The 20,755-nt window shown below is 44.3% G+C and overlaps 1 protein-coding gene across 2 annotated transcripts in view; it reads left to right on the top strand.

Annotated features, from left to right (window-relative positions):
• The window catches only part of TM7SF3 (transmembrane 7 superfamily member 3), a 38,913-nt gene extending 18,329 nt beyond the window's left edge, over window positions 1-20,584 (top strand). Inside the window, exons 2-13 of one of the 2 annotated variants that reach the window (XR_012636094.1) lie at window positions 3,753-3,907; window positions 5,513-5,663; window positions 6,186-6,306; window positions 8,322-8,493; window positions 9,793-9,970; window positions 11,788-11,874; window positions 12,388-12,468; window positions 13,252-13,404; window positions 15,075-15,172; window positions 16,537-16,699; window positions 18,016-19,140; window positions 19,967-20,584. Coding sequence is in view for 1 of the 2 variants with exons in the window: in XM_074937174.1 (XP_074793275.1) it covers window positions 3,753-3,907; window positions 5,513-5,663; window positions 6,186-6,306; window positions 8,322-8,493; window positions 9,793-9,970; window positions 11,788-11,874; window positions 12,388-12,468; window positions 13,252-13,404; window positions 15,075-15,172; window positions 16,537-16,699; window positions 18,016-18,278 (1,622 nt within the window). In the remaining variant the exon portion in view is untranslated. Of the gene's footprint in view, window positions 1-3,752; window positions 3,908-5,512; window positions 5,664-6,185; window positions 6,307-8,321; window positions 8,494-9,792; window positions 9,971-11,787; window positions 11,875-12,387; window positions 12,469-13,251; window positions 13,405-15,074; window positions 15,173-16,536; window positions 16,700-18,015 lie in introns of both variants that reach the window. The other variant, XM_074937174.1, reaches the window with a different exon arrangement.
• Window positions 20,585-20,755: the final 171 nt, after the last annotated feature.

Raw genomic sequence — 20,755 nt, forward strand, 5'->3', positions numbered from 1 at the left:
TGTTAGTCTCTAAGGTGCCACCAGGATTCCTTTCAGAGTAGCAGCTGTGTTAGTCTGTGTCCGCAAAAAGAAAAGGAGTACTTGTGGCACCTTAGAGACTAACCAATTTATTTGAGCATGAGCTTTCGTGACTTACAGCTCACTCCATCGGATGCATGCCACAAGTACTCCTTTTCTTTTTATGGATTCCTTGTTGTTTTTGCTGAAAGACTAATGTGGCTCCCCCTCTGAAAGCTGCTTCCTAGAAGCCAGTGACCTAACATATAAATCTTGTGCTAGGATGAAGTTTGTTTCCTTTTTTTTGGGGGGGACAATGTATACCTTCAGATCAGCGGCACTGCTATGGGTACCCGCATGGCCCCACAGTATGCCAACATTTTTATGGCTGATTTAGAACAACGCTTCCTCAGCTCTCGTCCCCTAACGCCCCTACTTTACTTGCGCTATATTGATGACATCTTCATCATCTGGACCCATGGAAAAGAAGCCCTTGAGGAATTCCACCATGATTTCAACAATTTCCATCCCACCATCAACCTCAGCCTGGTCCAGTCCACACAAGAGATCCACTTCCTGGACACTACAGTGCTAATAAACGATGGTCACATAAACACCACCCTATACCGGAAACCTACTGACCGCTATTCCTACCTACATGCCTCCAGCTTTCACCCTGACCACACCACACGATCCATCGTCTACAGCCAAGCTCTGCGATACAACCGCATTTGCTCCAACCCCTCAGACAGAGACAAACACCTACAAGATCTCTATCAAGCATTCTTACAACTACAATACCCACCTGCGGAAGTGAAGAAATAGATTGATAGAGCCAGAAGAGTTCCCAGAAGTCACCTACTACAGGACAGGCCTAACAAAGAAAATAACAGAACGCCACTAGCCGTCACCTTCAGCCCCCAACTAAAACCCCTCCAACGCATTATTAAGGATCTACAACCTATCCTGAAGGATGACCCAACACTCTCACAAACCTTGGGAGACAGGCCAGTCCTCGCCTACAGACAGCCCCCCAACCTGAAGCGAATACTCACCAACAACCACATACCACACAACAGAACCACTAACCCAGGAACCTATCCTTGCAACAAAGCCCGTTGCCAACTGTGCCCACATATCTATTCAGGGAACACCATCACAGGGCCTAACAACATCAGCCACACTATCGGAGGCTCGTTCACCTGCACATCCACCAATGTGATATATGCCATCATGTGCCAGCAATGCCCCTCTGCCATGTACATTGGTCAAACTGGACAGTCTCTACGTAAAAGAATAAATGGACACAAATCAGATGTTAAGAATTATAACATTCATAAACCAGTCGGAGAACACTTCAATCTCTCTGGTCACGCAATCACAGACATGAGGGTCGCTATCTTAAAGCAAAAAAACTTCAAATCCAGACTCCAGCGAGAAACTGCTGAATTGGAATTCATTTGCAAATTGGATACTATTAATTTGGGCTTGAATAGAGACTGGGAGTGGCTAAGTCATTATGCAAGGTAGCCTATCTCCCCTTGTTTTTTTCCTACAACCCCCCCCCCCAAGACGTTCTGGTTAAACTTGGATTATTGCTGTGCACATTGTAAGATGAGCTATTGCCAGCAGGAGAGTGAGTTTGTGTGTGTGGTTTTTGGAGGGGGGTGTGTGTGTGTGTGGGGGGGGTGGCGGTGGTGAGAAAACCTGGATTAGTGCTGGAAATGACCCACCTTGATTATCATGCGCATTATAAAGAGAGGTTTCAAAGAGGGATGGGCTATTACCAGCAGGAGAGTGAGTTTGTATGTGTGTCTGTGGGGGGGGGCGGGGGGAAGGGTGAGAAAACCTGGATTTGTGCTGGAAATGGCCCTCCCTTGATGATCACTTTAGATAAGCTGTTACGAGCAGGAGAGTGGGGTGGGAGGAAGTTTTGTTTCATGTTCTCTGTGTGTATATAATGTCTTCTGCAGTTTCCACAATATGCTATGCATCCGATGAAGTGAGCTGTAGCTCACGAAAGCTCATGCTCAAATAAACTGGTTAGTCTCTAAGGTGCCACAAGTACTCCTTTTCTTTTTTCTTTTTACGAATACAGACTAACACGGCTGTTACTCTGAAACCTGTCTTTGTTTCCTTTGATAGTTCTGAATTCCTGTGCATACAATCCAGTCTGGTTGTGGTTGCTGTTACTGCAGTCCTCCCAAGTCTCATACCTTCAGGGGGGGTTAACTTTACAGTATCCTCTTGAGGGTTTAAAAGGGCACCTGACCACTGCATATTCTGTGAGGGTATTGGGGAAGGGAAGCAGCAGCACTGACTGTCCTCCAAGCAAATCCAGTCCATCTAACAGAGGCATGGAATAATAGGCAACATCTGTCAGCATTTACTCTATGATAAGAGTTGTTCTGCTGAGGAAGTGGCTCTCCTATGTTTTTATGCTTGGTAAGTTCTCTGCTAGGTTGACTACTGGTTGGGGGCAGAGAGAACTTGGCATGAATTATGCCCCTTGGTTCAAAACTGAAGGCTTGTCTACACTTACAGCGCTGCAGCTGCACTGCTGTAGTGCTTAGTGAAGATGCTCCCTACCTCGAGGTGGTAGCTGTGTCAGCGGGAGAAGCCCTCCTGTCAACATAGCGCTGTCTACACCGGGGTTTAGGTCAGCATAACTACGTCACCCCTGAGCAACGTAGTTATACTGGCATAAGCTTGTAGTGTAGACTAGGGCTGAAAGAGACCTAACCATATATCTGAAAGAAGCTATTAAAAACAAAAACAGAAGACCTACTGATTACAAAAAATGAGCTTCTTTAACTCGGTGACAAATGGATTTTGAGGTGGTCTTATGTAGATTTGTTTTGTCTCCCCCCCGCCTCCCCAGCTACTGGCACTAATTAGGCTTTCTTGTAGAACCTGAATAACTAGTTAACATGTTAATTCTCATTATGTAGTAAGCTGGATCAGACAGTGTGGCTCCTCTTAAAGTAATGCAGAGGGTGTACCTCTCAGTTTTGAGGATCATACTCCAGCAAGTCTGCATTATTTAAGAGAAACTGTCCTGGCTTCAGCCCCCAAACTTCTCTTTGGATGAATTAACTTTTATCAGATCTCCTCACTTAGAGACTTATTGCGCCATCAATGCAGAATTCCAAGATCAACGTGCACCAAGGAAAAATGTTAACTTCTCTAAAATGGCTGCATGTGTCTTCATTAGGAAATCTTGGGTGAATTCTGGAAGTTTTGCCATTGAGTTCAGCGGGCTCTGGATTCCACCTGGTATGTCTAAAGACTATATTGTGAGACTAGTGTACTGACCAGTCAGTTAGGCCAGTAGACAAGGGCAAGAGGCATTCAGCATCATGTCAGCTAACTCAACTCATCATATTTATTCCACACTGAATGCTGTTTGCCGCCTTTGCAATCAGTTCAGGCATGGCCAGCATTGTCGGCTAACTCAGTTCTGCACAACATAAGATTTTAGTGAAGACAGCCCCTTTGATGTACACTCCTTGTGGGTCCCAGGCTTAAACTCTCATTATGGCTTTCTTCTGGAGAAGCAGATCTTTTTATGGTGGTCTGTGGTGTTCTGATGTGAATTAATTTTTTTTTTTTTAGTACCAAATTCTGCTTCGTCTCCAGATAATTAACTTTGGACCCCGTAAATCTTTAAATTCATTACATCTATCTCCTTCCTCCCCTCCCTTTTAAAGATACCAACATAACTTTTTTGATCATTGGATATTTATTTAATACAGGTCTTCTTGAACTCTCTTTGGACAAGTTCAGAAATGTGCTACTTAACCAGACCATCCCAGTGGAAGCTGTAATAAGGAATATTGCAAGCAATGTGACTGTCATTATTTTTCAAGTACATTCCCACGAAAAAAATGTAACCATCTCCTTTGATAAGGTATGTATGAAGTTGGAATCTAAATGCCTCCATTGTGTTCACATTAACTAATGGTACTCCTCATTAGAAGAGGAAGATTAGAAAATCACTCTGTGGTAAGGATAAATTTGTGTTTGGAGGGGGAATGAAACTGCATGAACCACGCATATGTTTTTAATCTTTTAGTCTAGCTCCCAGACTTTAGAACTAAATCTTTTTCATGTCTACTCAACTTATTGTAGCTTATGTCTCTCAAAAAACATGGAGCCATTCTGTATATTGGGATTCTTAATGAATGAGCAGTTGGCTGCAAACTGCTCTGAAGCTTTAATTGTGGTACTGTCAGATGACCTTTGAAACATGCTGTAACATCTCATATTTGACCTAGGACTGACATCAATATACCAGTTCCCCACTCAGTGTTCTCCACTAGGATAAACACCTTTGGCTGTTGCAGTTCATATTTATAGGTGTGGATGTTATAGGGCCCTTCTTAAAATTTTGTGTGTTGCTTTTGTTTTATTCCCATAGTTACCTCTTCTGGATTTATTTTTGTTAACTTCAGTGATGTGGCATGAGGGGGACAAATGCTCTTAAAAGCTCAGGTTTCAGAGTAACAGCCGTGTTAGTCTGTATTCGCAAAAAGAAAAGGAGTACTTGTGGCACCTTAGAGACTAACCAATTTATTTGAGCGTAAGCTTTCGTGAGCTACAGCATGTGCATCCGATGAAGTGAGCTGTAGCTCACAAAAGCTTACGCTCAAATAAATTGGTTAGTCTCTAAGGTGCCACAAGTACTCCTTTTCTTTTTTCTTAAAAGCTCAAATTCATTCTCTGTTTTTCTTCCACAAACATGACTCCCCACCTTGCCCCTCTAATGAAGCATAAACATTCTTGCTGCTGAACTCTAGCCTCAGTTCAGCAACACTAGCATTGGACAGTGTAATCTAAAGGTCAACTATTCTGTTGCAATGAGGATGTAACTGGTTTGTGGGACAAAATGTACCTTCTGCAGTATAATCTCTGTACTAGCAGGTAGCTTCCCTGTGACTAACCCCATTCTCCTAAGCAAAACTTTCATGGGCATTTCAGCAAGGACTCACTCACAGGGTATTTGGGACAAAATTGGGGAACTTGTGATTGGTGGAGGTGGTGGCTGTGCAAGCTTCTTCTCCCAACGCTTTAACCTATTCGCTTTTCTGGAATATTCAGTAGTACTAAACTGTGGCTGCAGAGGTAACTGCATAAAGCATTGCTTTTTGTGTAGGTCCTAAATAAAGCAATTAAAAAAAAAAAAAAGCAACAGAATGATGATTGTAAAACCATCACAAATGCAACATAGGGACTTATTAGTCTGAGGCAATGTTCTCAGGCTTCTCACTCCAGTGTCCTATTTTGAGCCCAAACCAAACGGTATTGCCTCTTTAAAGGAATAAAGATAAAATAAAATGATAAAGCCTGTGGCTGGCTGACTTGTCTGGAGTCCGCAATGATCTAATAGCTGGCAATGGGATTCACACCCCCAGATAATGCGTGCCTTCTGGAACGAGCTCTCTGTGTGTCTGTCACTCTGCAAAAACCTACTGCTGTGCTGAAGGTGTGCTTGGTTTTATCTGTTTGTTTTCAGAATTCCTCTGCAAATAGCTCAGAAACTGGAGTAGACAAAGGGTTAGTTTCCATTCTTCGGCCTCAGCAGAGTGTGTGTACATGGTACCTGCAGTCTCCGGATGCCAAGCAAGTGTTGAGCACAGCTGTTTCTTTCGCTTATTCTGAGAGAGGTAAATTTTTTCCCCCTCTCATTCTGTTCTGCGATAACAGAAGAGTTAAACTACAGATCTTTTCTCTGGAAGGCCATATTTGTTGCCCAGTACGATATATAGCTTGCACTAAACGCACCGGAAGTCCTGACACTTACTGGGGAATGGATGCCAAATTTGGGTTCAGCATTTAATCAACTGATTATATTGAGATCTAACATTAAAGCAATTGCTATCTTGGAGCTGGCTATACAGGCTTTGCTAGTCTAAAGCCCCAGTCCTGCAAACATTTATTCCCATGTTTAAGTCTAGTCAGAGTTTCTGTGACTGACTTGTATGTATATACCTGTAGGATCAGGACCCTATATTTCAAGATCTTTGGAGAATGGACTGTGCCTATTGATACATACCAAATGAGGCCCTAATAATAAACACAACAAAAGGGAACTATAGCTTCATTCCATTGCACTGCTGAAAATTCCTCGTGAGGGAGAGGGAGATTTGCTACATCTAACTGTCTCTTATTTTGTTTGTGTTTTTTAGATCCTATCCCTGGAGGCTGCAATCTGGAATTTAACTTGGAAGTTGATCCCAATATTTATTTAGAGTATAATTTAATTGACACATGTATCAAGTTTGCCCCTGCAAACTTGGGATATGCCAGGTGTGTGTAACTTAACAAATAGTCTTCCATGTATTGCATTTGTGCAGAGCTGGAAATGCTTAATAAACAATATTATTCTGCTGGAAAGGTATTTCCTCTCTTAGCAAGAGAGAATTTTGCTTATAGCAAAAGAACTAGACATCAAACAAGGGGAGATGCATAGCTGATCCTGAAAATAGGTTAACTTTGTGAGGGAGAGAGGGAATGGGGTGAGGAGACTATCCCTAGAAAGTGAGAGAAACTATACAAGCTCAAATTTCTGATGTTTACCCTGGTGAAGAATACACAGCTATTGGGACTAATGATTCTTCATGGAAAACATCTGTTCTGTTCTAGAAACCATTCTGTACTATTGTTTTTTTTTTTTTCTTCTTCATTCTATTACAGGGGTGGGTAATTATGGCCCGCAGGCTGGATCCAGCCCGCGAGCAGTTTTAAGCTGGCCTGCGAGCTCCTGCTGGGGAGTGGGGTCTGGGGCTTGCCGCGCTCCAGCCGGGGCACTGGGTCGGGGGCCAGACCACGCGGCTCGGCCCTGCTCTGGCACTCCAGCCGGGGTGCAGGGTCAGGGGCTTCACTGCGTGGCTCCTGAAAGCTGTGGCATGGCCCCACTCTGGCTCCTACACGCCCCAATGAGAGCTGTCCCTGCAGACAGGGCAGCACGCAGAGCCACCTGGCCGCGCCTCCACATAGGAGCCAGAGAAGGGACATGCCACTGCTTCCGGGAGCCACTTGAGGTAAGCGCCGCTCGGAACCTGCACCCCTGAGCCTCTCCCCATGCCCCAACCCCCTGCCCCATCCCTGATCCCCCTCCTGCTTGCCAACCCCCTTTATCCCAACTCAGAGCACCCTCCTATACCTCAAACCTCTCACCCCCAGCTGGAATCTGCACCCCTGCCCCAGCCCTGATCCTCCCTCCTGCCCTCCGAACCCCTCTGTCCCACCCCAGAGCCCCCTCCTACTCCCTAAACTCCTCATCCCCGCCCCACCCCAGAGCCCTCATCCCAACCCCAATCTTGTGAGCATTCATGGCCCACCATACAATTTCTGTTCTCCAATGTGGCCCTCGGGCCAAAAAGTTAGCCCACCCCTGTTCTATTACCATGATAGCAAGGTCCTTGTCTGGAAGTCTTATCTAATCTTACTGCTTATCACTTGCAGTCCTAATCTTCTGCATAGTGTAATGCATCATGATAGATGGCTGTTGGCAGAAGGTGGGGAAGGATATAAGGCCAGATGGAATTTGTGCCATTGTCAAAGCACAAACTCTTTCTGAGGAAGGGCTTTTCTAAGGGCACATCTTCACTGGCAACATTAAAGCGCTGCTGCAGCCGCGCTTTCACATGGCTTGTGTAGTCGCGGCAGAGCGCTGGGAGAGAGTGCGCGCTAAAAACCCCACCTCCCCGAGGGGCGTGGCTCCCAGCGCTGGTGCACTGTTTACACTGGTGCTTTACAGCACTGAAACTTGCAGTGCTTAGGCGTGGGGGGGGGTGGGGTGTTTTTCACACCCCTGAGCAAGAAAGTTGCAGCACTGTAAAGTGCCAGTGTAGACAAGCCCTAAAGCTCTATGTTGTTGGATGGATTCTAAGGTAGATCTATTTCTTCTGCATTTCAGCCTACTCAAGGGGAAAAAATGTGAATTCTCTCCTAATGTCTGTCTGGCTATTGTGACAATTTAAATGACAATTTGGAAAATCTGTGTTATATTTCCTAGCAATGGCTTAAGTTAAGCGTTAGCTATAATGGCAAGGTCTGTTGTATGTGCTGTAGAAATGCACAGTAAAACATTCTCTTTCCCAGAAGACTTTACAACCTGCGCGTATAGCTTGGAGACAGATTGAAATCTAAACTCTTCTTTAGAAAGAGCCAAATCCTGAAGCCCAGACTTGGATCTGGATGTTGAAATATCCATGTTCAGATCTGGAGTTCTGCTTCTGCCAGTTATCGAGACAAATCTAAGATCAGGACTCTTGGTCTGGGTATGTGGCTAGTATAAACTTTTGTTTGTCTAATTCCAGAGGTGCCAACCCTCCCTCGTGTGATTCAGGGACAGGTCAGAACTCTAGATGGCGACTGCACTATGACATCTATCAGTATTTCTTACCAGAGAATGATCTCTCGGAAACTGCGCTCCTGAACCACCTGCGAAAGATGTCTGACGTGCAGAGTGTCCGAGCTAATGGCGTTAGAGTAAGTTTGGCCAACATTTGGATTGCCAACAAAGGCATGTGTGGGGGAAGGGGTGAAACAGTTGCAGTGTTGAAACACCAGGATGTGATGTTTCCTCTGGGTTCTGTTCCCTGTCATGACACCACAAGTATTGACCTCTACTTGTGGAGTGTGACATCTGTGAAATGGGTCACAAGTCAATGGGTATTGTAAAGCTATTAACTGTAACTTGTAAAGCTATTAACTGTCAGAAATTGCTGTGTATGTGCCTTGCCTTTGGGGTATGATCAGCTAGTCGGCCCATTCTGATAATGGGAAAACTTCTAAGCTGATGCTCTGTTACAGAGCTTTGGTGTAGGGAGTTGCCTGGAAATTGGGTTCTAACTTCCCATGGAGTTTGATTATATTTGCCTTGTGACTTTATTTTTTTTAAAACTTTTATTGTGAGTCTCGATACAAATGTAAGAATGATCAAAAATCTGATTTCTGCCTTCAATCTTGAAGTTTAGCCTTAGCCAATATGGCCACCATGTCTCCTTTTTAGCAATGGTGCTGAGGCCACAGGCTGGCCCCAACAACATGGCCACTATATCCCTCGGCTGAGGAGGAAATGTGGGGTGGGAGCAAGTGAAGGTAGGGGGCTTACAGGAGACTGGGGAGCACAGACGTAGAATGTGAGTAGTGCATTACTTCTCCTGTCTAGCTAGGCAGAGGATTAGAGCGGGTTAGAATGACAGCTCTCCACACCCCAGGGGAAGTAGAGCTCCCTGTGAATAGGATGACTGCACTTCATATTTATTCAAGGCTGAATCTTTGACCCTTAGCTCACTCCCAAATTGGGGGTGGGTCGCTTCCTACTAGAAGTGCAGAAGGGGGATCAAAATGCAGGCTAAAAACTACAATTCATGATTTGGTTTTAAAAAATCTTGTTGGGGAGGGGGGGAATATTTTTGCCATGGGGGTAGTTGTAGAGTCTGACCCATGAATTTTGGGTTGGATTGGCAATACTGAGCGAGGGCTTGTGTGAACTGGCTCTTAATAGGCAGAATTCCCACTGAACTCAATGAGACTTTGGCACACAGATGACTCTTGGATTACATCCCACATTTACTTAACTCTGCCTCTAGATCTTTAAACACTGTTCCAGACTCAATACCCAACATGGTTAACCTTGGAACTTTCTTAGGCTAACCAAGGCATCCTGGTTGGATGGCATGCGCCCCAGGCGTGATGCAAAGGAGGAAAGGGACAGAGCCCTTTGTAAGATCACAAGAGTATTTATTGACGGTGACAAATTCTGGTTGGTTTGTGTTTTTCCAGCTGGTTTCCTTAACAACTGACGAAAAGACCAATGTACACTTCTCCTCACTCCCTGGACAAGGAGTGATCTATAATGTCATCGTGTGGGATCCACTTTGGAATACCTCTGCTGCATATGTACCTGTTCATACCTATGCCTGTAGCCTCACTGCCCTTGTGGATAATTGTTCCTCTCTCAGTAAGTCCAGTAGACCTGTATGTTTTTTTAATATGCATTCTTGCTTTCAGTGTGAGTTGGTTTATTTAACATGCTCAGACCTGGGCTTGGGCTTCTGCATTTGTCAGCAGCTTTGGAGAATATCTAATGCAGAGCAAGCAACTGCCTACTTTATGGCATTTTAGAGCGTTACTAACATGAGAAGTGATTCTATGATAGGGGGTTTCCCTAGCTTCTTTCAGTGACCCCAGATCTAACTCATCAAGTACATAAGAGCAGGTATCGCATCTACACTCTAACTGCCTACCCAAGATGTATTCTTAATCTTGTGCACCACCAGTAAGAAGGATGCAGCAAATGAAATTCATTGGTTAATGAATATGTCACATGGATTGGAACAGGACCCAGCTCTCTCCCATAGCTGTGTTAACATGGCAGTGCAAAAGGGAATAAAAAAAAGTATGAAGCGTATCTGTCATCAAGCTGTTGAAATATGACTCTGCATGCAGGGAATGAATCTCTTGAGTAAGAAGGTGACATTTTTTTACATGACTGCCTTTCTGACCATAACCGCACAAGTGAGCGTCGACAACAGGAAAGCATAGCACCTGATTCGTCGCTTCCTTGCAGCTCACAAAGTTGCTTACACCTGTACAAAGTGAATGGGAGGCATGGGGGAATATTGTGAGGGAGGGAAGCAAAACTGTCATTCTGATGCTTATACCATATTTCGCCTGCCTGATATATGGGGGTAAATGACTGTGCCTGGGACAGGGGCAGTGGAAAATCTGGCCCATGACGTTTGAAAGTGAGTCGTGGGAGGTAAATGCTCTTCTAAAATCGTATATTGTAACTTAAGCAATGGTATTTAAACTGGTTTTAACACAAATATTCTGCAGTCTGTGGGAGATCGGGATAAGCTTCTTAACACGTTCAGAGAATCAAATAAACTGTAGTGTCCCTTTTCCAATGGTTGTAACACCAATAAGAATATTGCATGCAGTGTCTTGTAATGGAATATTTGAGGAAACTCTTCTGCAAGCTTCTTTTTGTTTAATGAAGATGAGGTATTAAACAAATGACTGTAGGTCTACACTAAGCCTGGTCTACACTATGAACATATGTTGGTTTATCTACATCATTCGGGTGTAGAAAATCCCTGAGCGATGCAGTTATACCAACCCAACTTCCGACAGAACTATGTCAATGGGAAAGCTTCTCCCATGAAGATAGCTACGGTCTCTGGGGGAGGTGGAGGAGCTACGTGGATGGGAGAAGCTTTCCCGTCAGGAGCATCTTCACTAAGCACTACAGTGGTGCAGCTGCAGCGCCGTAAGTGTAGACAAGCCTTAAGGGTCTTTAAATTGTTGTATGGTGGCAGTACCCATGTCATAGCATTCTGGCTCTATGTCAAAGAGGGTTGTGACTTGCTGTCTAGAAACTGCAGTTGGGGGTTGGCATAGTGTTGTAATTTAAAGACAGTTGGGAACTCGTACCATGGTAATTTTACTGACTAAATGTTTACATGACATGTAACTTAATTGGAGATCTTGAACTTTTGCTTCAGGCTCTACTCTTTAGAGTCCCACTCCTGCATTGATATTAGAATGGGAAGGAACTACTACCCTCTGTGGGATGGAATTGGAACTGTTCAATAGTTCCAAACCCTCTTCTATTAAAGGAGATGCTCCTTCAGCTCAAGCAGTACTTTGAAAGAGCATATGAGCTGTTAATACCCATAGTGTCCACAGCAAAAGCATAAGTGTCCATGGCTTGTTACCTTATTCGCAGCCCTCTGTGTATATGCACACCCAACTTCATTTTTTGTTTCCTTATAGGAAGACTCTCCACCAAAATATTCTTCACCACTTTCGCTGTTCTTGGTCTCTTTATTTGCTTCTTTGGGCACAGGTTCTGGAAAACAGGTACTGTGTATTGTGGGGGCTGGGGTGTGGCTGTCTTTGTTTTGAATGGAATAGGGCTTCCTGGCTGTAGATTTAACAAGCATAATCTGCGTAATCCTCACTCTTGATCCCACATGTATCTCCTGTTTAATGAGGTTTACTGTAAGTGTTATGGGAAGGGACCCCTATTCTCGATCCCACAATTTTATCATGGACTGAAAACTTGTGTCTACAGTTGGTGAGAAACTGGCTGTAGATGTCACAGAACAGGAAGCTAAAACTAGCTGGAGGGGGCAGGGCAATCTTATTGTAGACTGGCTGAGTTTTGAAGAGGTGAGCTAACTTTATTTACCAGTGCCAGACATTTGGGTGGGCCTGTGCTGTTTGGTTATTTGCTCTATACAAACTACATTTTTATAACGAAAATCTCATTTCCTGGAGAATAGATGTCTTTAACTGTACATAAAAGTAGGCTTAGAATGGAAAATTGTCAGAGCATATCAAACTGTTTTTTTGTCTTTTTATTTTTTTTAGATTTGTTCTACATGGGCTTCATCATCACGGGATTCATTTTCTTTGTATTATTTACTAGAATAACCTCCCTCACTTATGACGGTAAGTGAGGACAAACTTGGGGGGAGGGGGTGTGTCGAGAGAGAGGAGAAAAAACAAAAAAAAAAGCAAGATTGGAGTCAATGACAATGTCCCACTGAAATCAGTTGGGACTAGATCATGGCTCTTTGTTAAAAGTAAAAGTTGTCCTGACACAAACAAGGCCAGCAAGAGTCTGTCATGATGAATTAACATGCGACTGTGCCATCTTTAAAATTAAAAAGCTGGATCACTTTCCTGAGCCATCATACAGATTGTCCCAATAGTATCAAAAAGCCCAGAGTAACTGCTGGCTCATGATCTGCTACTTTTGCTTTAGGGTGAACTGTAGGATGGCAGAGGTTAAACTGTTTGGATTTGGATACTAGAGGAAGGCCATTTATTTTAGAAAGTAGTGAAGTTGTATTGTGCCTCTTCCTCCATTGTCATTGTAGTAAGAAGGGATGGTCTTGTGGTTAAGGCACTAGCCTGGCACTCTTATTGCAATGACACTACAAAATCCAGAAATACTTCTGTTGTCTCATACTGACTCTCTGGTATTCTGATCAGTGTCAGGAGGCATTTCAACAGGTTCACTTGGCTATAGCCAATTTTAATGGCTTCATTATCGTTTGGGCTTCATCAGATAAGGGTAGACTTAATAAACTTGAAGTAGCATTGCATACCAGCTCAACAACTGTGATCTTTTAGGACCTTACCAAAACTGTTTTTTCCAGGAATTTGACATCTTGGAGGTGCTTTTCTTACTCCTCCCTCCCCCTCTCCTCCCCCCTTTCTCTTTTACAGTTTGTCTGATTCTGACAGCAGTAGCTGGACTCGTTGGAGGGCTTCTCTTGGTTGCTTATTGGTGGAGATTTGGCTTTGTCCTTCTGTGTATGTTGATTGTTGGACTTGTGCTGGGATTCTTCTTCTCATCAGTGATCTTCTTCACTCCACTAGGTATGCCTTGTAGCACTTTCTGTTACTGTCTGAATAGTCATTCAGAGACTGTACTGCTGCAGTGACACCAAACTACTGGGGTGGGGCTGGCTTCTGAAGTAGATTTTGATGTCTTGCTACCTGTGTAGCTTGAGACTGGGCTTCTGGGAAGGATGCCACATTCTGGCTGATCTGTGGAAAGTGACTGGAGGATTAAAATGGGTGATTTACTAATTATGTACTTCCAAAATGTAGGGAGGATTACATAGTGTGTCTGCAGCACTTTTGAAGCGATGAGTGTTGTTGCATATGGACAGAATGCTGTTTATAATAGGAGCTTTTAAAAAAACCAAATCCCCTAAGATGTGGCAGACTGCAAATGACTTTGTATTTGAACTTGTTGGGGCTCCCCCCAGAGCACTTAGTATTAAATTAGATTTCTGAAACAGCAACATTACTCCCTGCGCATGTAGATCCATTCTTGCTTCTCCCTTCCCCCCCCCCCCCCAACAAAGAATCTGAAAGCCTGTAACTTGGGGAAGGGACTGTGCTTGAAGATGTTCTGAGAGCTGCTCCTTGTCTGGTGTTGTGTTGGGAGATTAAAATACAAACAAAAAGCCTTGTGCACAGTCATGTCCTGGAGGGAGGAGTTTTACTCCTAGCTGTACAAATGTGCTCTTCTGTGTCTAGTCTGACTTCACGAACAGGTGCAGCTGCTGTTCCCCCTAGTGCATCTTAAAAAAGGCACTACTTAAAAGCCTGTTTGTACAGCTAGGCTATTGAACTGAAGTACTTCTGGGATAGTGACGTTAGCAAAACTGCTTCCTTCTCTCTTATTTTATATCTCCAGAGACCACATTCATCTTGCTCTGCCATGGTAATACTGAACTCAAGATTGATCGGTTCTCTCTCCTCTTTTTTTTTTTTTCTCCTCTCCCCCCTCTGTCTCTCTCCAGCTAGCATAAACCATCAAGTCAAAGATCAGATTGGGAGAAGGGACAGCTCCAAGCTGTCGGTTTTCAGTTAGGTTAAATGAACTGTATGAAAGAGTTCACTAGTGCGTGACTTAGACATTGATCCTGCAATAATCTCTGTGTGCAGACCCCTGTTGAAGTCCAGTGGCATTCCAAACTGGTGCAGGGATCACCCATGCAGAGCTTGTGAGATTGGGGCCTTGGATTGTAAACCCATCTACTCAGTAAGACCGTCTCTGATTTGTGTGTAAAACTGTGCACTAGAGCCGGTTGGAATCTTAAGAATTTTTTCTAAATATCTTGTTGACATTTCAGATTTTAACATGATTTTTTGCAAAATTTTTCATCAACTTTTTCACTTCTTGATTAGTTCTACTGGTGTACATTTACGGTACAGTCATTATATTAAACCCAGCAGACTGGTCACTGACTGTTGCGATGGACTGCAAACGATGAAGATGTTGGTTTTGTATAACACAATGGACAGAAATGGAATGGAAGAAATTCAGTGGTTGATCTGTCCTGCTGCCCGTTTGTAACTACACGATCTCCCCTCACAGTACTCTGGAACGTATTCCCAGAACTCCCTGTATACTGGGATGAGGCTCTAGTCTTAAAATATTATCAAGTGTTGTGGTCCTTTACTTTGCAAAATCAACTCCATTTACACATGAAGTCTCACTTGTGGCTGACTCACAATGTGCTGTCTCTTCACAGGAGACTACAAGGTTTTTCGTGATGATGCTGTGTTTTGGGTGACCTTTTCCTGCATAGCATTGATGGTGCCAATAGTCTTTGTTGGCTGTCCAAGAATTGTAAGTATTTGCACTACCTGGCTTCGCTTTCTACAACGGTTGAGTATATGTGTGTATCTGAGAACAACATACTCCTCTAAAATTTGGTAGAGGAAGAGGTTTGCCTAAGGATGTAATCAGAGTCCTGACTCTCTGAAACCTTCAGAGCCTGCCCATCACTTTTGTGTGTTTAAAAACAAAATATGCCACAACTTAGGTATGTATTGGGACCCTGTTGTGCTGGGTACAGTACTGACACCCTTAAAGATTATAGTCTCTTCAGGACTGTTTTTTGTGTATGTCTACACTGCAATCAGAGGGGTCACTGCAGCACATGTGTGCATATCCAAATTCGCTTTGATTCAGCTTGCTCAGACAATAGCAATGAAGCCATGGCGGCATGGGCTAGCACCTAGAGCAGAGGTTCTCAAACTTCATTGCACCATGATCCCCTATTCCTACACGATCCCGGAGGGAGGACCAAAGCCTGAGCTTGAACCCTGCTGCCCCAGGTAGGGAGGCCAAAGTCAAAGCCCAAGCACCACGAGCCTGGAGTGTGGGGGGCCCAAAGTCTAAGCCCAAGGACTTCAGCCCCAAGAAGGGGCCTACAACTTGAGCCCCGTCGCCCTGGGCTGAAGCCCTCGGGCTTCAGCTTCAGCCCGGGGCGGTTGGGCTCAGTCTTTGGATTTGGCCCTGGGCCCCGCAAGTGTAAGCTAGTCCTGGTGACCCCATTGAAATGGGTTGTGACCCACTTTGGTTGGGCTGCAGGGGGGGGGGGGGTAGGGCTCTGGGCTGGGGGTGCAGGCTAGAGATGAGGAGTTTGGGGTGCAGGAAGGGGTTCTGGGTTTTGGGGGGGCTCACGGGTGGGGTAGGGGATTGGGACTTGGGGTTGGGGCGCGGACTTATCTCTAGTGGCTCCTGGTCAGCGGCACAGTGGGGGTGCAGAGGCAGGCTTCCCGCCTTTTCTGGCACCACGGACCGTGCTGCGCCCCGGAAGTGACCAGAGCCGCTAGGGTCCCTGGGCGACCCACTGCCTTACATGCCTTACTGAGTCGCAACCTGAGCTTTGAAAACCACTGCGCTGGAGTACACCTCAAGGGTCCTGGTCGGGCTTGTACAGCTCAAGCTGCTGTGGCTTCACAGCTCTGATCTAGCAAACTCAATAACAAACTTGGGTATGTCTACGTGTGCTGCAATTACCCTGCCACAGTGTAGACTTACACTAAAACAAGCTGCAACAAGTGTTTTGGAACAAATAAAAATGGGGAATGCAGGAGGGAAGACAAGATTTTAAAAAAAGAACTCTCACTATGCTGTCTGTACAGAAAAGACAGAGGCTGTTCTTTAGCTGGCCATTGGAAGATCTGATCTTTCTGTCTTTGTAGCTGAACATATTGGCCTGTGGCATAGTAGGCTCTTATTCAGTCGTCTTAGCGATTGCTTGTTACCTGTACACAAGCCTCGCTTACATCACATTGGACCTACTCAGGAGGGTTCTGAATGACGACTTCAGCCAAGCGTACACCAATGTGCCCTTCCAAACAAATGGTGAGTAATTAGGTTTTGTCTCTTCACAAACCATTAAGTGAGTAAAATGACTCTGAAGCTCTTACTGAGAAGAGCTACTTCTTCTGGAGCCATAGCTATCTGGTACTTCCATGGCCTCTGCCTTGTGGTATGTGTGCACCTCCCATGCATTAAGACAGGGGTGGCCATCCTTTGGCTCCGGAGCCACATGCGGCTCTTCAGAAGTTAATATGCAGCTCCTTGTATTGGCACCGACTCCAGGGCTGGAGCTACAGGCGCCAACTTTCCAATGTGCCGGGGGGTGCTCACTGCTCAACCCCTGACTCTACCATGGGCCCTGCCCCCACTCCACCCCTTCCCACCCCCTCCCCTGAGCCTGCCGTACTCTCGCTCCTCCCTCCCAGAGCTTCCTGCATGCCACAAAACAGCTGATCGGGAGGTGCAGGGAGGGAGGGGGAGGTGCTGATCGGTGGGGCTGCTGGTGGGTGGGAGGCTCTGGGAGCAGGGCAGGGGTGCTGACATATTACTGTGGCTCTTTGTAAATGTACATTGGTAAATTCTGGCTCCTTCTCAGGCTTGGGTTGGCCACCCCTGCATTAAGAAGACTGTTCTCTCTCTCTCTCTCTTCCCCCCCCCCCCCTTTCTATTGAGGGATTTTTGAGGCTTTTCTATTAATGTAAATTAATGGGTGAGGAGGTGGGTTTTGCAACTTTCTTTAGAGCAGCTCCAGGCTACTTGGCAAGGATAGGCTGAAGTACATGGCTTCCAGATGCAACTAAAGGCTCTGGGCTTCTGTAAGATCCCAACTTCCAATCTGATTTTGAGAGAGGGTAACTTTTATCCAGTGTGAATTCTGTAACAAATGCCTGGATCATGCCAAGGCGAAGGTGTCCATTTAATGATTAAGAACTGGTTTTGGAAACTTTCTCCCATATGCTAATCTTCAGAGGCCCTCAACACACTTTTTAAAAACCTTAATCACCACAGCATGCTTGAGACAAATGATTCCCCCATTTATAGATGTAGAAACAGAGTTTAAGTGAGTTGCCCAGAGTCCTATAAGAAGTAGCGAGGCAACGCTGGAGTCATAAGTTTAACTCAGGCCTGTACTTCAACTACAAGAGCACCATCTCCCTCTACAAACGTACTGTGTTTATAGTAGGCACCCAGCCCTGTATTTTCCATTCCCCTATGACAGCTTGGTCCAAGCATGTCAATATGCAAATCAGCATCTAAATCTGAGCCTGACCTTTCTAGTGATGTTGCTTTTGTGGGGGAGTGGGGAAATCCCTTCATTCTGATACTGTTTGAATGAATGGCTTCCTATTCCACTATAGATTTAATCATCTTGGCAGTATGGGGGATGCTGGCAGTCGGTGGAATAATGGTGCAGCTTCGCCGAGAGAGACGTGAGGTACCCTTCCCACCACACCCTTACCGTATCTGGAAGCGAGAAAGGGAGCGCAGGATTACTAACATTCTGGATCCTAGCCACCACATCCCTCCTTTGAGAGAGAGGATCCATAACAAACTATCGCAGATCAAGGAGTTCTTCCGAAAAGAGCAGCCAGCTGGGGAAAGAACGCCATTGCTTCTGTAATTTAACCAAATGGTGCACATTGATAGCTACTCAAAAGGGCTCTAAGCATCTAAACTAAGGTGGTGATGACCAGCATCTGTCCAGCAGTGCTGACTTGGTGTTCTTATGACCTAATCCCGCTTAACAAAGCTACAGTGTATGCTGGACATGGAAGACAAACCTTTATCTAGCTGATACTCACTACTGTCCTGTGCTCTTTCTCAATGGCCCACTTGTCCTGCTGTAAAAAATTCTGGTTCCTGCAGAGACCTTGCACTAAGGGTGGAGTATATTTGAGTGCAATGACTAAGGTGTTTCTCTTTGTGAGTCTTGTTGTGTTTGTTGGAAATGTTTAGGTATGTGAAATCTAAAAACAAAAGCCTGAGAAGGTAACTTGTGATTTAAATATGTGCAATGTCAAAACTCTTCCTTTGTATCTTGTAATGGATTTTCAAGAGACCACCTTGATTCTCACCAGACATGAGCATCCCATGCTGAACATACAAGGGAAGAAATATCTAGTCTGTCTTTAGTATTGAAGTATCCTAACTGCAGTGTCTTCACAACTATTAAACCTTCAATATTGGTACCAAACCCACATCTCCGAACACAGTAATGGTTTTTAATAGGTATATTACTGAACCATCACAAATTGTACTAAGTAACTTTTGTGTTTTTATTGCACTGGATTAATATTTGTATTTCTGTGTGTTCAGCAACTGGACTCTGCCTCAGAGATAGAATAAGAAGGCTCCTTTTCATCCTCCCTTTTAAGCTATCTGCGGGGTGGGATGACGTCCTTTCGGTACGAAGCTGCTTGTCTGGTTTCTGCTTGAAGAGTTGCCCAGAGTCCTACAAGAAGCAGTGAGGCAAAGCTGGAGTTGTAAGTTGTAAGAGATGATGGCTTGCTGATCGAACACAAGAGTCCCCTCCCATGCTTAGCTTCCCTAATTGTTTCTTTGAGCTAGGAACCCCTAAGGGCTAATGGCCTCCTTGTTTAAGCTACTGTGCTTTGTAAATAGCTTTGGTTCCTGAGAATTGATTGAGTTAGCTCTTCATAGAAGAATAACCTCAAATTCAGCACTTCTGTATTTAAATGCAGATTTTCTTTTTTCTGAGCTTGCTCAAAACACTAACCCTGCCTCTTAATCAGTGCTTTCCTCTCCCCTCCCCTTTTGGGTTGAGGATGGGAAAAGTATACTGCAGGTAAAGTATTGACCTGAAGCCTTGCTGGTTGGTAATACGTACATTTCTCTTACACTCCAGTTAGCACACTGTGTGTGAAAGGAGTTACCAGACAACCCTTCATATTCCCGAGAGCTAGTGTCTTTTTCTTTTTAATTGCTGCTGGAGAAGTGAACAAGAGTGGCTTGATTTGGATCACTCAGTAAAACCACAAATCCAAGCTTTCCTCCAGCTCCTCCTCCCTGGCCTCTAAATGCTGTCCTTCCCCTTGCGTGTGTATGTGGCTATAAAGTCCATACCTCCCAAGTCCTGACCTAGGTTATGCAGGCAGTTGTACCTCCTTCCTCTTCCCTCATCACCCCCACTTCTATACCTCTAACTCCTAGGCAGCAAGCAGCATTGACATCTCTTGCTTTGTTGTAATGCTCTTCAACTTTGTATTAAAACAGCCACTAACAAATAGTAAAATACTAAACTTACCAGTGCAACTTGATGACTAAAAACTGAAATTCTTTCAATATCAGATACCATCTTGAATGACAAAGTGGTAAAGGAATCAAGTTTTTAACAATAGCTTTTGAAAGCGGCAAAACATCTGATGGCATGAGTTGACCACAACCTTAACAGCAACAAGAAGCCTTCCCTTGAAATCTTGATACTTCAGACCATTTTAATACTACTTAAGCTAATTTTTAAAATGTTCATTATGGGGTAAAAATTAGGAAAGATGTGGCATAGTTTCACAGTTTCTTCAAAGGCTGATTTAACTTAATTTTAAATCAGTCATTCACTGTGGGAGCTAAAAAGCAAGGGCCAGATTCTAGCATAGCTCAAATGAAATCAGAAAACTATGTTGACTTACACCAGTTGAAGATATGGTCCGGAACATGCTGTCTTTCAAGTGTCTCGAGGGAAACCTGTTTCTCATCTACTGGACTGTAGCTCACTGACTAACTTTTATAGCACTGATGATGCTGAGTAACTTTGCCACATCTGATGGCCAAAGTAGCAAACACTTAACTTGGATCTGAAACTACCCGTATATATGTTTACCTTGTTTTTATAATTGCCATGATTAACATTGTGAAAGAGAAAATATAAGTTACATTTGTTCCTATCTTTTATAATAAAGATTTTTTTAAGAGTACACGGAACTGAAGTCTGCTCTTGTAGTGGGTTTTACCAACTTTGGTACAAACATGATCAAAACCTATTTCAACCAATCTGTGAAAACACCTTTTATGTGTTCTGTAAGTCTCTTGTGGAGATGTTCAGAAGGTGAGTATGGAGGCTTCATTTTTATCTTCTGTACA

The sequence above is a fragment of the Natator depressus genome, chromosome 1 (genome assembly GCF_965152275.1).
Source record: "Natator depressus isolate rNatDep1 chromosome 1, rNatDep2.hap1, whole genome shotgun sequence".
Taxonomy (NCBI): Eukaryota; Metazoa; Chordata; order Testudines; family Cheloniidae; genus Natator; species Natator depressus.